This window comes from Rhagoletis zephyria, unplaced genomic scaffold (genome assembly GCF_001687245.7).
Source record: "Rhagoletis zephyria isolate East Lansing unplaced genomic scaffold, Rhagoletis_zephyria_1.1 Rzeph_scaffold_00662, whole genome shotgun sequence".
NCBI lineage: Eukaryota > Metazoa > Arthropoda > Insecta > Diptera > Tephritidae > Rhagoletis > Rhagoletis zephyria.
The window spans coordinates 185,304-204,264 of NW_016157746.1; the positions used below are offsets into that span (position 1 = coordinate 185,304).

General features: G+C 38.3%; 1 protein-coding gene across 1 annotated transcript in view; it reads right to left on the reverse strand.

Moving 5' to 3' along the window:
- LOC108360949 (retinoblastoma family protein-like) overlaps window positions 1–164 on the reverse strand; it is a gene marked incomplete at its 3' end in the record, with an annotated part of 181,979 nt that extends 181,815 nt beyond the window's left edge. Inside the window, exon 1 of the mRNA XM_017613445.1 lies at window positions 106–164. Within this exon, the coding sequence (XP_017468934.1) occupies window positions 106–125 (20 nt within the window). The remainder of the gene's footprint in view (window positions 1–105) is intronic.
- Between the last annotated feature and the right edge of the window lie 18,797 nt (window positions 165–18,961).

Sequence of the window (18,961 nt, forward strand, 5' to 3'; positions counted from 1 at the left end):
CGAAAAATGCAAGAGCGAAAAGTCGGACATTGCTCGAGGTTTTGCAAAATGTTTAAAGTGTTTGTCAATGTTTTTGAGAACGTGGCTTGCGCCAACCCTACATACAAATTTTTCCTCAACACCATGTTAGTAACTTCCTTCAGCGAAAAACCTCAAAACTGCCACCAATCTACCTATGATGATTTTACACTTCGCCCAAGCTCTTCCTCCATAAGTATTAAAACGCTTTCAACTTAGGTATGCCGAAAAAACATCGATGCAATATCTGAAAATATCGATGTTTTGCTTCGATGCATCGAAAATTTTCTACTCGATGCATAAATAGTCGATGCTTCGAGGCGTCGATGCCAGATGAATATGCAAAGAACATAGTTGGGGTGTTCACAGTTCGTTCCAAATAGTGTCTCAAAATGTAGACGTCTACATTTTAAGACGTTTTCTAACCGTAAAATCTGTGGTGTTGTTGTTTCCCATACAAAATTGGAAAACGACGCCGTCTACATTTTGTCACACTCAAAGGTATGTTTTTTACGCGTCTACATTTTGCAACCTCGCAGCAGGGTTGCATTATGGCAATACTAATCGCATTTTTTTTATTTATTGGGCACGTTTTCTGCATTTGCATTTAGTTTGAGCGCAATTTCTGATGAAAAGAAACAAATCAAGGAAAAGAAATAACAAATATTAGGAATTGGTAATTAAGTTAAATAATTACAATTTTTCAGAAACAAAATCGAAAGGCGACATATAAAAAATGCACGCAAGGAAGAAATGTCTGGCAACACCAGCAAAGTTTTGAGACGATTTTGCGACGACTACTAGAAAGGGGTGCTCACAGTTTGATGCTAAAGATGTCTCAAAATGTAGACGTCTACATTTTCAGACACAATTTGGAACGAACTGTGAACACCCCAGGTGACGCGAAAAAGATAGCGAAAAGACATTTTCGGATAATACCGCCGAAAACAAACCTTTACTTTTTAATGTGGCAGCACATAGTTAAATGAAAAGCGAAGAAAGCGACAAAGAGCATAGCGGTGAAAACAAAAAAAAAGTGTTTTCGTTGCTTTTTGAGCTGACGGTTGCTTCACTTTGTTTTGACGTCTCTTGTCTAGTTTTTCGCTATTATCCGAAAATGTCTTGTCGTTCTCTTTGTCGCGTCACTATGTTCTTTGCCTAACATTCAAATATCGTCGCTTGGATGAAAAAGTATTGTAAGGCTGCGTTTACATAAAGCAATTTTTCTCAATTGTCATGAACAATTATAAAGACAATAAATTTTCAGCAACTGCCATTAGTGCCATTTGGCGTGAATTCATGTTATTTACTGAAATGTCCAAACACAACCCACTTTTTTATAATTCTGCATTGAATACCTCCGCTATTGTTTTAGCTTCCTGGTTTGGAATCGGGTATTCCTCTGGACATTTGCTAAAGTAGTCCATAACTACAAGGACGTATTTGTTTCCCTGTGCGCTCATACCAAATGGACCGGCGGAATGGTGCACCTGAGTTATACTGCTTCATCTATTCATGACTTTTAGACCGATTGCCGACAACCAACCGAATAGACCCTCTGCTTAATCTTCTCGAAGGTCTTCGTGATTTCCAGGTGCCCTCCACTAGGACCATTGTGGAATTCCTTGAGTATATCCGGAATTCTTACCCGAGGAACTACTCTTAGGTTGCGGGAGCACTGACCATCTTCGCTTTCTCATACCCTATGCAAACAGCCAGATATTGGGCCTCATGCTTAAAAAGTGAGCTTACGCTCCGACTAATTTTCAGTACAAATTCTTCAGCTTGAACTAAATTGATCAGAGCGAAAATTGAGTCTGAGCTTAAGCTCAGTTTTTATGCATAAGGCCCATTAACTTTAAGCTGTTCCATTGTGCCCAGTATGTCTTTACACTGCCATTTGCTCCTTAGTTGGCCTTCCGTTCATCTCCAGTCCATGCATCAAAAGCTCCAGATCTGAATCTTCCTGCTGACACTTTCGTAGCTATTCTTCCTTCCACTCTTCCGCTGGTGTTATTGTCGTTAGCCGGACGTCTATAATGTCCTCTTTGCCCTCAGCTTTTGAGCAGTGTTTATATTCTAAGCTATATGGTCGATGGGACATAGCGTCAGCTTGTCCGTGGACACTTCCCTTTCGGTGTTCAATGGCGAAGTCATAACTTTGCAGTCTCTCATTCCACCGAGCTAGCTGTCCTTCTGGATTCTTGAGCTGTAGTAACCACTTCAGCGCTGCATGATTCGTTGGAACTCGGAAACGTTGCCCGTAGAGGTGCTTGTGGAAATGCTTGACGCACTCCACCAACGCTAGTAGTTCTCTCCGAGTTACGCAGTAGTTCTTCTCTGGTTTCCCAATAGACCGGCTATAGTACGCAACTACCTTCTCCTGCCCATCAATTACATGTGACAGTACGCCTTATATGGCCTAACCACTAGCATCCGTATAAACGTTGCACCTGGAACTGGATACGCGGGCATAGGCGCGGTACATATTCCTTCCTTTAGAGATTGGAAAGCCTCCTACTCCTTGTTCTACTCGAGGGCTCTATTTTTTCTTGTGAGCTCATGAAGGCTATTAGCAACGCTGTAGAAATTCGGAACAAATCGGCGATAGTAGGTGCATAGCCCAAGAAAACTTCCTAGCTCGTGCAGTATAGATGCCCACTGTTGTGACCTTGTGTCCTAAGTAGTTCATTTCCTTCTTGAACAGTGCGCACTTTTTAGGACTTAGTTTGAGACCAGCGCCAGCTATCCTCTGGAAAACTTCTTCCAAATTGTTCCTCAAAGCTCTTACCCAATATGATAATGTCGTCTAGATACACCAAACATGTTTTCCAATCTAGTCCTTTAAGCACATGGTCCACAAGTCTTTCAAAAGTTGCAGGACCGTTGCATAATCTAGAGGGCATGACCGCGAATTTCCATAGACCATCTCCAACGCTGAAGGCTGTCTTCTCCTTGTCCTCCTCACTTAACTCCACTTGCCAATAACCGCCCTAAGGTCCAGTGTTAGAACCATCTCGTGCCAGTCAACAAGTCCAGAGTATCATCGATGCTGGGCAATGGCCTTGCATCACCAGTACAATGCTATGTTTGACAACTTTTGTCCTACCTGGTTTGTTCCCATCCTTGTCCAATATATTGGAGTACCTGCAGAGATTTTCCTTAGCCTTGTGCTGGTATTTTTCTTCCAACCCTTTCGTCCGTGCATGAATGTCTTGCGCAATTTCATTCTCACCAATGGAATCGCTTTTAGGTAATTTTTCGCAGTTGAAGATAGCCTCTACCTCTAGACATTGTCCCAGAACATTTCCTCTTCTGAGTTTAATTGGCGATTTGAAGTACTCGAACTGGAATGCATCTATCTTTTGGCATCTTAGGCAGGGTTTTACCAATAAATCGTCCGGTGTAGAATTTTGTGTTGCTTCAACAACCCACAATTTGTTTGTGCCACAATCTCAATCAATCTTCGGCCAAACAACTGCAGCTGAATTCGGTGGAATCTGCCCGCTTTCCTCTAGGGTCACTCTGTTGCTGTTGTACGGGCCATTATACGCAAAGTTAAGGGGCACTTCCATGTTGTTATACGTCATGATCCTGTTCTTCATGTCGATCTGCATACCTTAATCAAATAAGAAGTCTACTCCAATGATGATTTCATCCACAATCACCGCGACTATGAACTTGTGTAACACTGTCACATTCCCCATTGCGACTTTGCACAACAGCTTGGGTGTCCTCACCAGTTGCTGTCGTCAACCCTGCTCCTGGTAATGGCCTTTTATTTATTTATTTGGTCTACAGAAAAAAGTTTTCTTACAGACAAATGAGAATAGAACATTTAGATATTTAAGTATGTGGGATATATTACAGAGTAGACTAATTATACATATTAATTTGTAATAATAATAATAATAATAATATAAAATAGCATGTTTGGTAGCTGGCGAGGCCTAGTCTTCAGTCTACTTTTGTTTGCGGCGGGCGGAAACCTCTAGTTTCCGCTCCGCGCTGTGGGCAAGCTGTTGATCATGGTCGGAAAGGCCGAGTGTCCGATCAATGCTCATACTGTCTTACGCGGTCGCGAAAATATACGAAGTCGATTACAGTTGTATTAAGCAGTCGTAGATATTGTGCAATTTATCGTTCCCGGTTAAAGATATTAATTTATTTAGTTACAAAAAACCGATTCAGATATGTCGAAGCAATCATAATGTTTGTTACAATCTTGGCATAACCATCGTAAACCATAATGCATTTCAAAGTTTGATTTACAAATGCTCAACACCACCGTGGCGCAGCCGAGAAAGTATGCGAGTCGACCACGTTTACCTCATAAACTGAAGAGAAATACAGTTCACCAGCTGAACGATAAGGTGCAATGTAAGGGTTTACATGGTATTTATTCAAAATCTCAAGTAAGGTTTTCTTAATAGTAAAAAGTGAGTCGGAGGTGTCAAAATAGTCGTAATGCTTATTAAAGTCCTGGAATAGGCAACGAAAAGCATCATTCATTTAAAAATTTGTTCTACAAATAGTTAGCTTAAGGGACTTTTAATGTCTAGAAGGCCTAGAAGGAATACAAACGTGATCTGGTTCAGTAGAAAGGGACTATTGACCATCCCGTTCAAGATCTTAATCATGAACAAAACCCCGAGCATCTCTCTACGGCTGTGCAGCGTTGACAAATTTATGAGTTTCAAGCGGTTTTTGTACGGTAGGAGATTTAATGTCGAATCCCAAGTCAAATTATTTAATGCATATAATAAGAATTGTTTCTGTACCGACTCGAGTCTGTCAGAATGCGTTTGATATCTAGGGTTCAATACGTTGGACCCGTATTCTAAGATCGGCCTGACTAGGGAGGTGAAGAGAGCTTTANTTGAACCCGTATTCTAAGATCGGCCTGACTAGGGAGGTGAAGAGAGCTTTAGTGACATAAGGATCTCTGAATTCTTTAGCCCAACGTTGGATGAAAGCCAAGACGTCCTTGGCTCTATTAACACAAGAGTTTACATGGGACTTGAATTCAAGCTTAGGGTCCATGGTTACGCCTATATCGATGAAATTAGTTACCTGATCAACACTATGTTCACAAATGCGGTAGCTATATGATTGAAAGGGTCTTCTAGAGAAACACATAAATTTACACTTAGCCCTGTAATTGTTCCCTGTCTCCTGGAGCACCAATGAACTTAAATAACTTAATGTCATCTGCGTACATTAAGCAATTCGAATACTTCAAAGTATTTGGAAGATCGTTGATGAATAAAAGAAACAGAAGGGGGCCAAGGTGGCTACACCTGACGTCGCATGAGTTACACGAGATGAACATGTTTTAAAGATAACCCTCTGTTTCCTGCCAATTAAATAAGAAGAAAGCCAGCGCAGCAGGATTGGAGGGAAACCAATTTTATCAAGTTTGTATATTAGAATTGAACGAGATACTTTATCAAATGCCTTGCTGAAATCAGTGTAAATGACGTCAGTTTGATAATTACTTTTGAAACCATTGTTCACATTTGTAGTGACTTCAAGGAGGTTTGATACAGTTGATTTGCCTTTACAAAAGCCGTGTTGTGATACATCGATAACGGGCGTTATGGAATAACATAGTTCTTCCGTAACGATTTCATCAAATACTTTAGGAATGGCACACAGCTTAGCGATTCGCCTATAATTCGCAATATTCGACCTGCTTCCATTTTTATAAAGCGGCAAGATATACGACTCCTTCCACAAAGAGGGAAAACTCTTTGCTTTAGAGAAGCATTGAAAATGTTTATTAATGGCTTATATAGATAATCAACACAACTTATTAGGGCACAGGATCGAATACCATCCAGGCTGCTTAGAAAAGAATTTTTTAAACTATTCAAATAAAGGAGAACATTGTCAGCGGAGATTGAAGGAATACGGATGTGGTCAAACTGTGGGATTCGATTCAAAATAATTTGCAAACATATCAGCAACCATATCATGATCACTAGAAATAATAATAATAATATAATAGATTGCCGCTTACACATATGTTAGTGTTTGGCCGAGCTTCTCTCCGACTTGTGGCGTGCGCCTTGATGTTGTCACACAAAGCGGAGGGACCTACAGTTTTACGCCGACTCCGAACGGCTATTGTAATTTTAAGAGAAGCTGTTTTTCATGGCAGGAATACACTCGGAGGTTTGCCATTGCCTGCCGAGGGACGACCGCTGTTAAGAAAAACCCTTTTTCTATATTTTTTTGGGATGTTGCTTTGACCAGGGCTTGAACCCAGGTGCTGATGTGTGAAAGCGCGCACTGCTTACCACTACACCACAGCGGCCGACGATCACTAGAAATAACATCATCTAATTCCAGTGTTGAGGGAAACCCATTTATTTTACGTTTTGAGTTAACAAAATGATAAAATGACTTGGGATTAGAAACGCTGTTAATGCGAATTTTTTTAATGTAATTCCTGTAACATTTTCTGCTTAAGGCATTGTATTTATGACCAAATCAGACTGAATGATGGAATGTGATGCGCCCGTATCCACAGTTAGTACTCACTCATGTCCCTCCGCATATCCACCAACAGTAACGTTGCTCGCTTATCTGCCAATTCGGGAGAAGGAGATTATGGGGCATTCAATTGCGGGAGCCAGCGCACCCCTTTCTGCTGGCTCGTTTTAGTTTAACGACTGATTGGAATTGGGTTCGTCTCCTTCAGCCCTGCGTTTTCGTCCTGCTGAATTGTTGGGCCCAATGGAACTTGCACTGCAGTCGCGGGCGAAGTGGCCTGGCTTCCCACATTTAAAACATTTGCCAGAGCCATCTTTCCTCGCGCCCAGCAGCTTGATTATCTTCTTCAGCATTTCATTTGTCTCGTCCGGTGTTTCCACTTCCATTCGATGGGATTTGTAGGCTGGTCTACTTAGGATTGCTGCCGTTTCACGTGCCCGAGCATATGATACGTTGGGTTTGGATTCGCATATGGTATATATGTCCCGCATTCCCTTGATGCACCTCTGGATTTTTACCCTCTCGAGATGCTCACCAGATGCGTCCCCAATTGCCAAGTGGGCCAACCTCTTGATCTCTGAACCGAATTCCTGTAGAGTCTCGTTGGATCTTTGGAAGCAATTCTCCAGCTCCATCTGGTAGATCTATCTTCTGTGCTCGCTACCATAACGTCTTTCCACTGCACCCATTATCGCATCGTAACTGTTCCTTTCGCAGTCAGGAGTAGTCTGCAAAATTTCCGCTGCAGGTCCTTTTAATGCAACAAACAGCGCAGCAGATTTGTCCTCCATGCACCAATGATTTGCTGTAGTTGCCTTCTCGAACTGGAGCTTGAAGATCTGGAAAGGAATCGTGTCGACAAAGGATGGTGTCTTTACCTTGGGAGCACTTGTCAAAACAGCTGGGCGATTCAACTGCAGATCACGAAGACGACCTTCCAACTCCTCTACCTTTGCCTCGACGTTTTCCTGTCTCTCTTCGAGTTTATCTTGTAATACTGTTAAACAGTCGTCGAGTGCGGATGTGTCTAATATTTGCTCCTCGCTTTCGTCTTATCTATAAATCTAAATCTTTCATTTTTGGCAGTAAAGTATGGCGAATTGTGTTATATGCAATACTCAGTGCGTGGCAGAAGAGTTTATTACTTGTGGCATATGCGGAAACAATATACACAAAAAATGTGCCAAACTTAACTCTAGGCTATTAAATGTTATAAAAGCTAACAATAATGTGTTGTATAAGTGCGATAACTGCGCCAACTACTCATCTAAACTTAACATTAGTGAGGCTCTTAAGAGTATAAATATGTTAACAAAGTTTATTAACTCTGTTGCGAACATAGCGAACAGTGCTAATATTAGCTGTGACAAAATTTTAACGCGCTCTCAGGCTAAGGTCAGTGACACCAAAAACAACACCGTGCCTAGACCAGCAAACAGTGCATCGAAAACAGGTGCGATAGTACGATCGACTTCAAAAGTGACCAACGTTTGCTCTCCCAACAATGTTAAAAATCTCTTTCATCAAAGACCACCGATGACAGTAAACAAACCAATGCTCAATCGTCTGTGTACCTAACTGCATCGCACTCTGTCCCTTTGATACCAGCGTGTGATGAAAACATGTCAATCGCGAAGGGTTCTCCGTTTGCTGCTGCTAATGCACATGCTGTTGACAACAACAACCTTACGAGCCGAACGAATGTTGCTGCTGGCTCTATTTCTCGTGTATGTGAGAACAATGAAAATGTAAACAACGATAACACCAGCAAACGTATAAAGAGGAGATTTTAACCTGCCCAACATCTCATGGGTCTTTCATAACAACAATTTATTGCCCTCTTAAAATCTTAGGTCTGATATTGATATTTACTCTATTAGCACTTTATTGTCGTACGGTTTCAAACAACGTAGCCCGATTTTAAATGAAAACTCTAGAATATTGGACTTGGTATTCTCGTCCGATGATTTGAAAGTATCCTGTGAGGAATGCTTATCTCCTATTATAAATAATAGTCTTCATCATAAAGAAATTTGCCTTATGATAGAATTCTACTGCTTTGATACAATTGATTCCAAGCCTCATCAGGTACATGACTATTCCAGGGCTGATTTTGCAGCTATTAATGATTTTATGGACTCTNAAACAACAACCTTACGAGCCGAACGGAAGATTCTGCTCTATCGAATGTTACTGCTGATAACATAATAGTCGCTGAGGGTTCTTCGGTCGTCGCGGTTAATGCACATGCTGTTGACAACAATGACCTTACGAGCCGAACGAATGTTGCTGCTGGCTCTATTTCTCGTGTATGTGAGAACAATGAAAATGTAAACAACGATAACACCAGCAAACGTATAAAGAGGAGATTTTAACCTGCCCAACATCTCATGGGTCTTTCATAACAACAATTTATTGCCCTCTTAAAATCTTAGGTCTGATATTGATATTTACTCTATTAGCACTTTATTGTCGTACGGTTTCAAACAACGTAGCCCGATTTTAAATGAAAACTCTAGAATATTGGACTTGGTATTCTCGTCCGATGATTTGAAAGTATCCTGTGAGGAATGCTTATCTCCTATTATAAATAATAGTCTTCATCATAAAGAAATTTGCCTTATGATAGAATTCTACTGCTTTGATACAATTGATTCCAAGCCTCATCAGGTACATGACTATTCCAGGGCTGATTTTGCAGCTATTAATGATTTTATGGACTCTACAGATTGGGCGTTTTTAAATAACGCTCATTGTCCTACTATTTCTTACGATAAATTAAACAAGTTATTGTCTTTAGCTATTTCCAAGTATGTCCCCATAAAGCGAGTTGTTGTTCGGAATAAGCCACCATGGTTTAATTCCAGACTCGCAAAGCTGAAAAATAAGAAGACAAAGGTTTTTAAAGAATTTAAGAATAGTAATTCCGAAACCGATAGACTTCATTTTCTTCGATTACGAGATGAACTTGAAGTCTAACCCTTCAAAATTCTGGCAATTTATTGATTCAAAAAGGAAAACGAACGGATTTCCTACCTGCTTGAAGTACGCAAATGTTACGTCTAATAATACGCTTGATACTTGTGATTTGTTCGAAAGATTCTTTCAAGAAGTTTACCAGAGGAATGATGATTTTACTACACCTTCATTTCCATCTACTTCATTGCCAACCATTGCGGAATTCTCCGTTTCTACTTGCTATTTCAGCTTTAAAGTCTAGTTCGTGCCAAGATTCCGAGGGTTTCTCACCTATCTTTTTTAAAAAATGCTCCAATGTAATAGCCTTTCCTATTTCCCTTCTTCTTCAAAAGTGCCTCAATGAAGGACTTTTCCTAAATCAATGGAAATTGTATTCCATTACTCCAATATTCAAACCTGGTGATCGCAATAACGTCGTTAATTACAGACCGATAGTAAAACAGAGCACACTGGCTAAGTTATTTGATAATATAATTCATGCGAAATTATTTCATCATGTAAGTAATATAATATCTGATTACCAACACGGTTTTTTTTCCCGGCAGGTCAACTTGCTCTAATTAAGCACTACTAACGAACAAAATAGTCCATGCATTTGAAAATCATGCGCAATTAGACGTTACGGACTTCTCCAAAGCTTTTAATAAAGTTAATGATATCATCCTCTTACATAAGCTGAAGTGTCACGGAATTAACGGTAAACAGTTAGATTTCTTCTTAAGCTTTTTAACTGACAGAAAATTGCTTGTTAAAATTGGTACAACGTCATCTAGAGTTACTATTAACGCGTGGTCAGGTATACCACAGGGTACCCACTGTGGACCTCTTTTATTTTTATTGTTCATCAATGATTTGCCAGATTGTTTCAAGTTCGCGAACTGCTTAATGTTTGCTGATGACGTTCAACTTTTGTCAGTCATACGTGATTGGTGTTCGCTTAATTGTTTATATCTGAATTTAAATAAATGCAGTGTGGTTACTTTTTCGAGAAAGGGGAATAATATCATCAATAATTATAAATTGGACGACTGCAACATTGCACGCAACTCCGAAATGAAAGATTTGGACATTTTTTTCGACTTTAAATTAACATTTTTGTCCAAATCCTTTTCGTTGATCGGTTTTATAAGAAGATACACTCAAGAGTTCAGGAATCCATTTACTCTGAAGTCGCTTTATATATCTTTAGTCAGGACCCGCCTTGAGTACTGTTCAATAATTTGGAATCCTTATTATGAAGTTTACTTAAACAAAATAGAAAGAGTTCAGAAAGTTGTTTCAAAAATGGCTATGCGAAAGATGCCGTGGCATAACCACGGCACCACCCTATATAAGCAGACGCAAACTGCTTGGGTTGCAGTCCCTGCAGGACAGAAGGGACTACTTCTCAATTATGTTCGTATACAATGTTCTGAACGGCAATATTAATTGTGCCGAACTTGCCAATTTAATAAATTTATATGATCCTCCACGTAATCTGAGGCAGAATAGAATATTGGTACGTACAATGCATTCCACCAATTACGCTATTAATGGACCGATTTCTAGGTGTATAAGGTTGAGTAACACTTACTCCAGCGTAATCAACTTTAATTTAAGTATTGATAAATTTAAAATGTATCTCTTCATAATCTTTAATTAAGAGATAATTGTTAAATAGCCTGTAAGAACCTACTTCTGTAGACTAAATTAATAAATAAATAAATTTGTGTAATTTTTGCATCCTGTACTTCCAGCTGAGATGATATGCGTGCCTCCTGTGCCTGTAGCTTAGTTTGTAGCCGGGATGACACCTGCGCTGATATCTCTGATACGTGTCTCCAGCGCTTGCATCTGTGAGGACAGACGCGACTCCTGCGCTTGTAGCTGTGATGAAATTGCAACCAATAACGGGTTCATGTCCATAACTGTTGATGACGTAGGAGCCTTTTATTGTTCTTCAACCTTCCCGGATGTCTGCTGCACATCCTTCGACGAACACGCATCCTCATCCCTCTGTTAGTCCTTCGTGGATGTCTCATCGTCCTCATGATGGAAGTCGTATTTGTCAACGCCTTCCTTTTCCATAGCCTCTCGCAACCGGGATAACAATTCCACTTTTCTTCCGGAGGTTGCTACTTTAGGTTGAGGTTAGGGTTACTTGAGGTTGAGGTCACTTCTCCAAGTCCTGTTTGAGTTCTTCGATCTTTAGCTCTTGAAATTTTGCTATTTTCAGAACTTCCTCCTATGGGACTTATTTAACAATCCCATTTCTGACACCAATTGTTACGATTATCCTTGACTAGTTGACGCACTTTCCTAAATCCTTTCGGTTCGTATCTCTGGATTGTTAAATAAACGCACAAGATGACCAAGTTACAATTGCTTTACTCTGGGGTGGTTATGCCCCTTTGTTGACGATGTGTACTTATACAAACTAAAACTTTATGATGAAGTATCAAAATTTTATTTTAAAGCTACCTGAAAATTAAAAAGCCGATTTGAAAATTTTTATAATGATTAGCAACTTATTATTTTAGAATGTTTAATTTAAACATATATGTCCATTTTTCACTCAGTAAAAATTTACTCACTATTCAGTTAAAAAGGAATAAATAACTACATTGACACACTAAAAATTTTAGTGATCTTTATATAATATTCGCAATGTTAATTTGAAATTTTGTTCGCTATTTTTTATAAAAATAGAGCTCATTAACTAACAAAAACTATCTAGATCCAAATTCCAAACTTTGTGCAAAAATTAAAAAAATTAACAAAGTTTCATTAGAATTCCAAGCTTTTTAGTTAAAATTTCCGAAAATTATCTGCGTACCAAAATACGCATGTAAAGCTTTTTTATTTAATTAATCTCTTTTTTCACATAAAAAGCGTCAGTGCGACATTTCTATAAATTAATTATTTATAAAACTTAAGGAATTCAATGTAAGCTACAAATTCCCTGTAATTTTCTTTTAACCTTCCGCCACTGCGATTTGTTTTGAATTCAAGTGTCACTTTTTATATACGATTACTCGGTTTTACTTTTCTTACTTCCAAAAAAGGAGGAGGTTATCAGTTCGTCGGAATATTATTATTTTTTTTATGTATGTTACCGCATAACTTTGGACCGCGGCAACCGATTTCAATAATTCTTTTTGCATCGGAAAGGTAGTGTCTCAGAGGTGGTCCAATACTAATCTAATAGATCCGATCATTGGATCATGAAATATATATATTTTTTTTTAAGTGTTTTTTTTTTTTGCTAAAAATTACTTGTTATACATCTGTACTGTAATGTTTGCTGACGGCATTTGTAGATACTGCCAATATATAAGTATTACATAGTGTTACGATTATCCTTGACTAGTTGACGAATTTCCCAAAATCCTTTCGGTTCGTATCTCTGGATTTTTAAATAAATGCACAATTACAACAATTACAATTAACTTTATTGTACAACAAACAATTTACAACACTCGATAATGCAATAAAAACACTTTACAATACTCGTTAAAGCAACTACAACGCTTTACAAAACTTGCTAACACAATTTATCTCTGTTTCACAACTTGCTTGTAGCTAGCTGATTCGCCACTGACTAAATTGTCTTCTGCTGTAGTAGCGGCCTTATATGCCTGCGCTCACACTCATGGCAACTCTAGAACGTTCTGAAGTTTATCGCTCATTCTCTTTCTCTCGCTGTTCGCAGCATTCGTCCACTTGACGTTTCTAAGTGCTTGTCAAAAAGTATCAAGCTCTCGATACTCCTCAGTTCGAAACAAAAGTATCGATATTCCGTCTCGGCATTTCTATCNGTTACGATTATCCTTGACTAGTTGACGAATTTCCCAAAATCCTTCCGGTTCGTATCTCTGGATTTTTAAATAAATGCACAAGATGACCATGTTAGAGTACAATTAACTTTATTGTACAACAAACAATTTACAACACTCGATAATGCAATAAAAACACTTTACAATACTCGTTAAAGCAACTACAACGCTTTACAAAACTTGCTAACACAATTTATCTCTGTTTCACAACTTGCTTGTAGCTAGCTGATTCGCCACTGACTAAATTGTCTTCTGCTGTAGTAGCGGCCTTATATGCCTGCGCTCACACTCATGGCAACTCTAGAACGTTCTGAAGTTTATCGCTCATTCTCTTTCTCTCGCTGTTCGCAGCATTCGTCCACTTGACGTTTCTAAGTGCTTGTCAAAAAGTATCAAGCTCTCGATACTCCTCAGTTCGAAACAAAAGTATCAATATTCCGTCTCGGCATTTCTATCATTCTTAACGGCGCGTTTATTTACATTAGACAATGCTGTCAAGACAATAAAGAAATACGTATTAGTTGTCAAAAAAGCTGATAATTGTCTCCGGGCGTATGCGTCCTGACAATAGTTATGACAATTAATTTTGAGCAAAGTTTGGGACGGGAACGTTGTATTATAAAACGCATTTCGCGCGAGCTATTTAAGCCAAAAACTAAAAATAAAATAATAGAGAAGAGACAAAGTTACATACACATCAGCGTCTCTTGTGTTAATTTAGTTCTTTTGTTATGTATTTCTCTTCTTTCTTGCACAAGACGTCAAAATTATTGACTGCACCCGTCAAATAATTGTCCGATTTACTGTCTTGAAAATAATCAAAACAGTGATTGAGACAATTGGAAAAGTATGCATGTATTCGTGAAAAAGTGTGCATGTATTGCTATTGTCATGACAGTATTGTCCGGTGTAAACTTTAAGTAGCGTCCGTCTACATATAGCTTTCGCGTTGTGTTGGCGTTGGCAACAGCTGACTGTGAATACACGAATACAAATGCAGCCGTCTACATAGCCAAAATGTAATAAATAAATCCGAAATGAGAAACTTCTAAAAATGGCAAACATTCAAAACCTAAAGATCGAGGAGGTTGGAAGAGCGTTATTTGGCCACCTCCAGAAGAAAAGTAGAATTGTTATCCCGGTTGCGAAAGGCTTTCGAAGAGGAAGGCATCGACGTGGACAAATACGACTTCCATCGGAAGGACGACGCGAAACCTACGAAGCAGAACAGAAGGAGAATCAAGATAAAGTCGAAGCTAAGGTAGATGTGCTGGATTTACAGTTGAATCATCCAGCCACTTCGACCAACGCTCCTAAGGTAAAAACTCCATCCTTTGACACAGTACCTTTCTAGGCCCTTAAGATCCAGTTCGAAAAAATAGCTACCGCAAACAAGTGGAGCATGGAGGATGAATCCACTGCAAGCGGAAATCTTGCAAACTACTTCCACCTGTTAAAGGAATAATTACGGTGCATTGATGGGGGCCGTGGAAAGACGTTATGGCAGTGAGCACAGGAAGAAAATCTACCAGATGGAGCTGGAGAATCGCTACCAAAAAGCCAAAGAGTCTTGGAGACGCATCTGGAGAGCACCTCGAAAAGGTGAGAATACAGAGCTTCATCAGCGCAATGCGGGAGATGTATTCCAAGCGAGAGACGTATGCGAATCCAAAACCAACATTTGCTGAAACTGTCTCGTATGCTCAGACACGTGAAACGGCAGCGCTCCTAAGTAAACCAACCTACAAAGCCCATCGAGTTTTAAATGGAAACACCGGACGTGATGAACGATATACTGAAAACGCTGAAGTCAATCGCAGGTCAGAATAATCCTGGTGCCACCGGGAAAAAGAATGCTGGAAAATGCTTAAATTGCGGAAAACCAGGCCATTTTGCTCGCAATTGTAAGACGGTTTCCAACAGGCACAACAGTTCACCAAACTCCAACCAATCGTTAAACTAAATCGGGCCAGCACGAATTGGACGCGCTGGCTCCCGCAATTTAATGCCCATAATCTCCATCTCAAAAATAGGCAGAAAGGTGAGTAACGTTCTTATTTGGCTCTGTAAAGCAGCATTTACATGAGGCGATTTTCTAAGCGATTCAACATCGCCTGAGAAGTTGCTTGAGAAATTGTTTACACACGTGAATTTAGACGGGCGACAAAAGTTGAACGAGTTCGAATATCAACGTTGACTTTTTAAAATTTTGTTAAAATATATTAAATAAGAATAGAAGAAAAACTTTTAATCTTAGTATCAACATAATTGCTAAAGAAATTATAGAAGATTTAACCAATGAACTACGCAAGGAAGTGGTAAAGACGAAACGTAGAGTATGGGTAAGGAAATGGGTTCGTCGGCGTGAATTTTCGGTCGCTTATGATAATTTGTACAAGGAGCTTGCCTCAGACGACCCGGAATACTTTCAGCAGCGTTTAAGAATGACCACCGAACAGTTCAATTATGTTTTATAGGATACAAGTATGCGTGCGGCGCTATCACCAATAATTAAATAGCAAGTTACTTTAAACAATTACCCAACTTTAGCGGAACTATTTCGAGTAACAGAGAGCACCCTTTACATATTTTTGAAGGATGTACTCGACGCTATATACGAGGATATTCATGTAAAATGGTTAGCGGTTTAAGTGAGTTATAGAATGTGACCTTGTTTTGCATTGAAGGTACCAACATCAAAAGAACAATGGTCTAAAATTCAAAATGATTTTGCTGATATCTGGCAGTCTCCTCACTGTTGTGGAGCTCTGGATGGGAAGCATGTCCTCATACAAAATCCACCACTCGAAGCATCCGCCTTTTTTAATTATAAAGGCACATAAAGTGTCTTTCTATTTGCTGCTGTAGATGCGCATTACCGTTTTTTATATATAGATGTTGGAACTAACGGAAGGATGAATGACTCCTACATTTTTAAAAAATCACCATTTTATAGATCCATAGAGAAAAACTACTTAGATCTTCCTGAAAATGCAGTTTTTGTTGCAGACTACTCTTTTTCACTTACAACCAAAATTTTAAAACCGTACTCCAGGCATGAAGTTCTGTCCCATGAAGAAAAAGTGTTTAATTACAGATTGTCGCGAGCTCGTCAGATTGTCGAGAATGCTTTCGGGAAACTGACTAATCGCTTCCGTGTATTTAGAAAGCCAATATCTGTTTCTTTACAAAAAACTGACTCCATAATTAGGACTGCTTGTGCAATTCACAACTGGCTTCGAACAGATAAATTATATATGCACAGACAAGTTATTATCCATGAAGAAAATCTAAATACGGGCCAAATTGCGCAAGGTAGTTGGCGAACTGTTCCTGCAGCTGGAATGGAAGACATAGCAACTTCTTCATACTCAAATACCTGTTCAAAAAAAGCTAAACACCTGCGTAATACATTTGCAAACTATTTCGTCGGTCCAGGAAAGGTTCCATGGCAAGAAAATATGATAAAATATAATAAATAATTAGTCTATCAAATATAATTAATGTCAAGGTATATTATGTGTTAATGTCAATTATTATTATGAGTTAATGTCACGGTATATTATTATTTCAGGATTATTTTAACATTTTGTTTCGTTTTAAAGCCATTGTGCAAATTCACATAAAAAAATATCAAAAATAGTTTTTATTAAATTTTATATATTAACGATTGCAAAGAGTTCTCGTCTACGCTCGCATTTAAGTGTATATAATTTTCATCAATACAATTTTTTATCTACACCTCTTCAACCTAGCAATGAGAAAATTTAAATTTGCCATTAAAAAATTTGAATTAATATTGAAAAATTGTAAATAATAATTATATTATTGAAAAAATTAGTTCAAATAATCGCGGGTTTTGCAATATTTGAGAATTTATAGCAAAGAAACAAAAGGTGATAGAACCTTCCACTTAGGCTTAGATTAAATCTTGATTACCATCTCTGAACATACCATCTCTGCACCTTGACCCTATGGTCACTTATAGTCATTTATTGAACAAAAAAAATTCTGGAAAATTGAGCTATTGAAAAAAAAATTGTCAAAATCAAATTTTCCTGTTCAATAAAGGTTCCTGTTNCACGCTCGCATTTAAGTGTATATAAAAAAAAATTGTCAAAATCAAATTTTCCTGTTCAATAAAGGTTCCTGTTCAGATCAAGGTGCAGAGATGGTATTTTCAAGGATTATAGTCGAAAGCTCAGGCCTTAATTTATGTAATTGCGCTAGGTACTCAAACTTCGCCAACATCAGTGTTTGCTGTTCAATAAATTGCTACAACCCTACAAGAACAGTAGTGGTATTCATCTAAACCGATAACTTTATCAAGCAGATAATCTTATAAGTTTATGCACTCTGTTACATGAACGACCCACACTCTCTTTTCGTTTACACATGCCACAATAGTCGTGTTTTCTTTGGTTATAAAGCGCAGTGTCACTAACTTTATACTACTAGCACGGGGATAAAGAAATTATAGAAACTACCTCACTAAATTGGAAAAAATTATATTTACGAGATATCTATTTAAATAAATGTACATATAACATAAAGGCTATTTATTTGAAGCAAGTTATAAGAAACAATGGCAGAATGTCTGTTTGTGTATGAATTCATTTGTCACGGCTACCAAACTTTGCGAATTATCAGTGAAACAAAACAAACAGACGGGATAATAATTGAACCAGATCTCTATCAGGATCATATCGTTGTTGAATTTGCGTGCAAAATTTGTATGCGGATCCCGATTATTGCCTAAGAAAACATAGCTAGAGTTGCGACAGAGTTGCATTGTCTTCAGTTTATCAAGTTTATTCAGTGAAATCGCTGGATAAATTTATCAGAAATGTGTAAACGAGTTTCCATACAAATTTTGACAGTTCATTTATAAGGTTTACACAATTATAAGTTTATACGGTTTACAATGCATTTATAAGGTTTGATGAATACCCTTAGTGATAGTCATTTGATTGATCATGTGATACTCACTGGTGATGGAGATCTCAATCAAGTACTTCTATCAACTTTTTAAGAGCAATATGAAAAACGTGATGTAAACATTTGTGTACATGTGATCTTCCGTCTTCCTCCAACTTATGGCCTTATTTAATGGTCTCTTTTTAACCAACGCAAAATTTGCAAATGTGTTAGTAAGATAAATGAGAATGTGTTAGTTTCCATCACACAATTTAAGCATAAGTGAAAGGCTCTATCATCTTTTGTTTCTTTGGTAGAGCTTCTCAAATATTGCGAAAAACGCAACTTTTGAATTTCTTGACCTCGTTTTTCTCAAAATGTGGAGCTGATAGAAACCTTGTACTTACGGATTCGTAATCACTAGACTGCGGATATTTATGCCGAAAACAAACCCTAAAAATACTTATATACCCAATAACTATAAACAAAATGTATCCAAATTTATTTATTTTGCTTATATTTAAGTGATACATATTTCTAGGCTTCGTTATCTGCATAAAAATCCGCAGTCTAGTAATCACGACAAAAAAGGCTATCAAAAATACTTTTAACATTTGGCGCCCGAAAATTGTTTTCCATTCTTGTTGGCCTGTGTTATAAATTAAGTAGAACGAGGCATAGGTAGAAGGTCCCCCAACTCCGTCATTTATCATTTGCATCTTCTTATTTGGCGC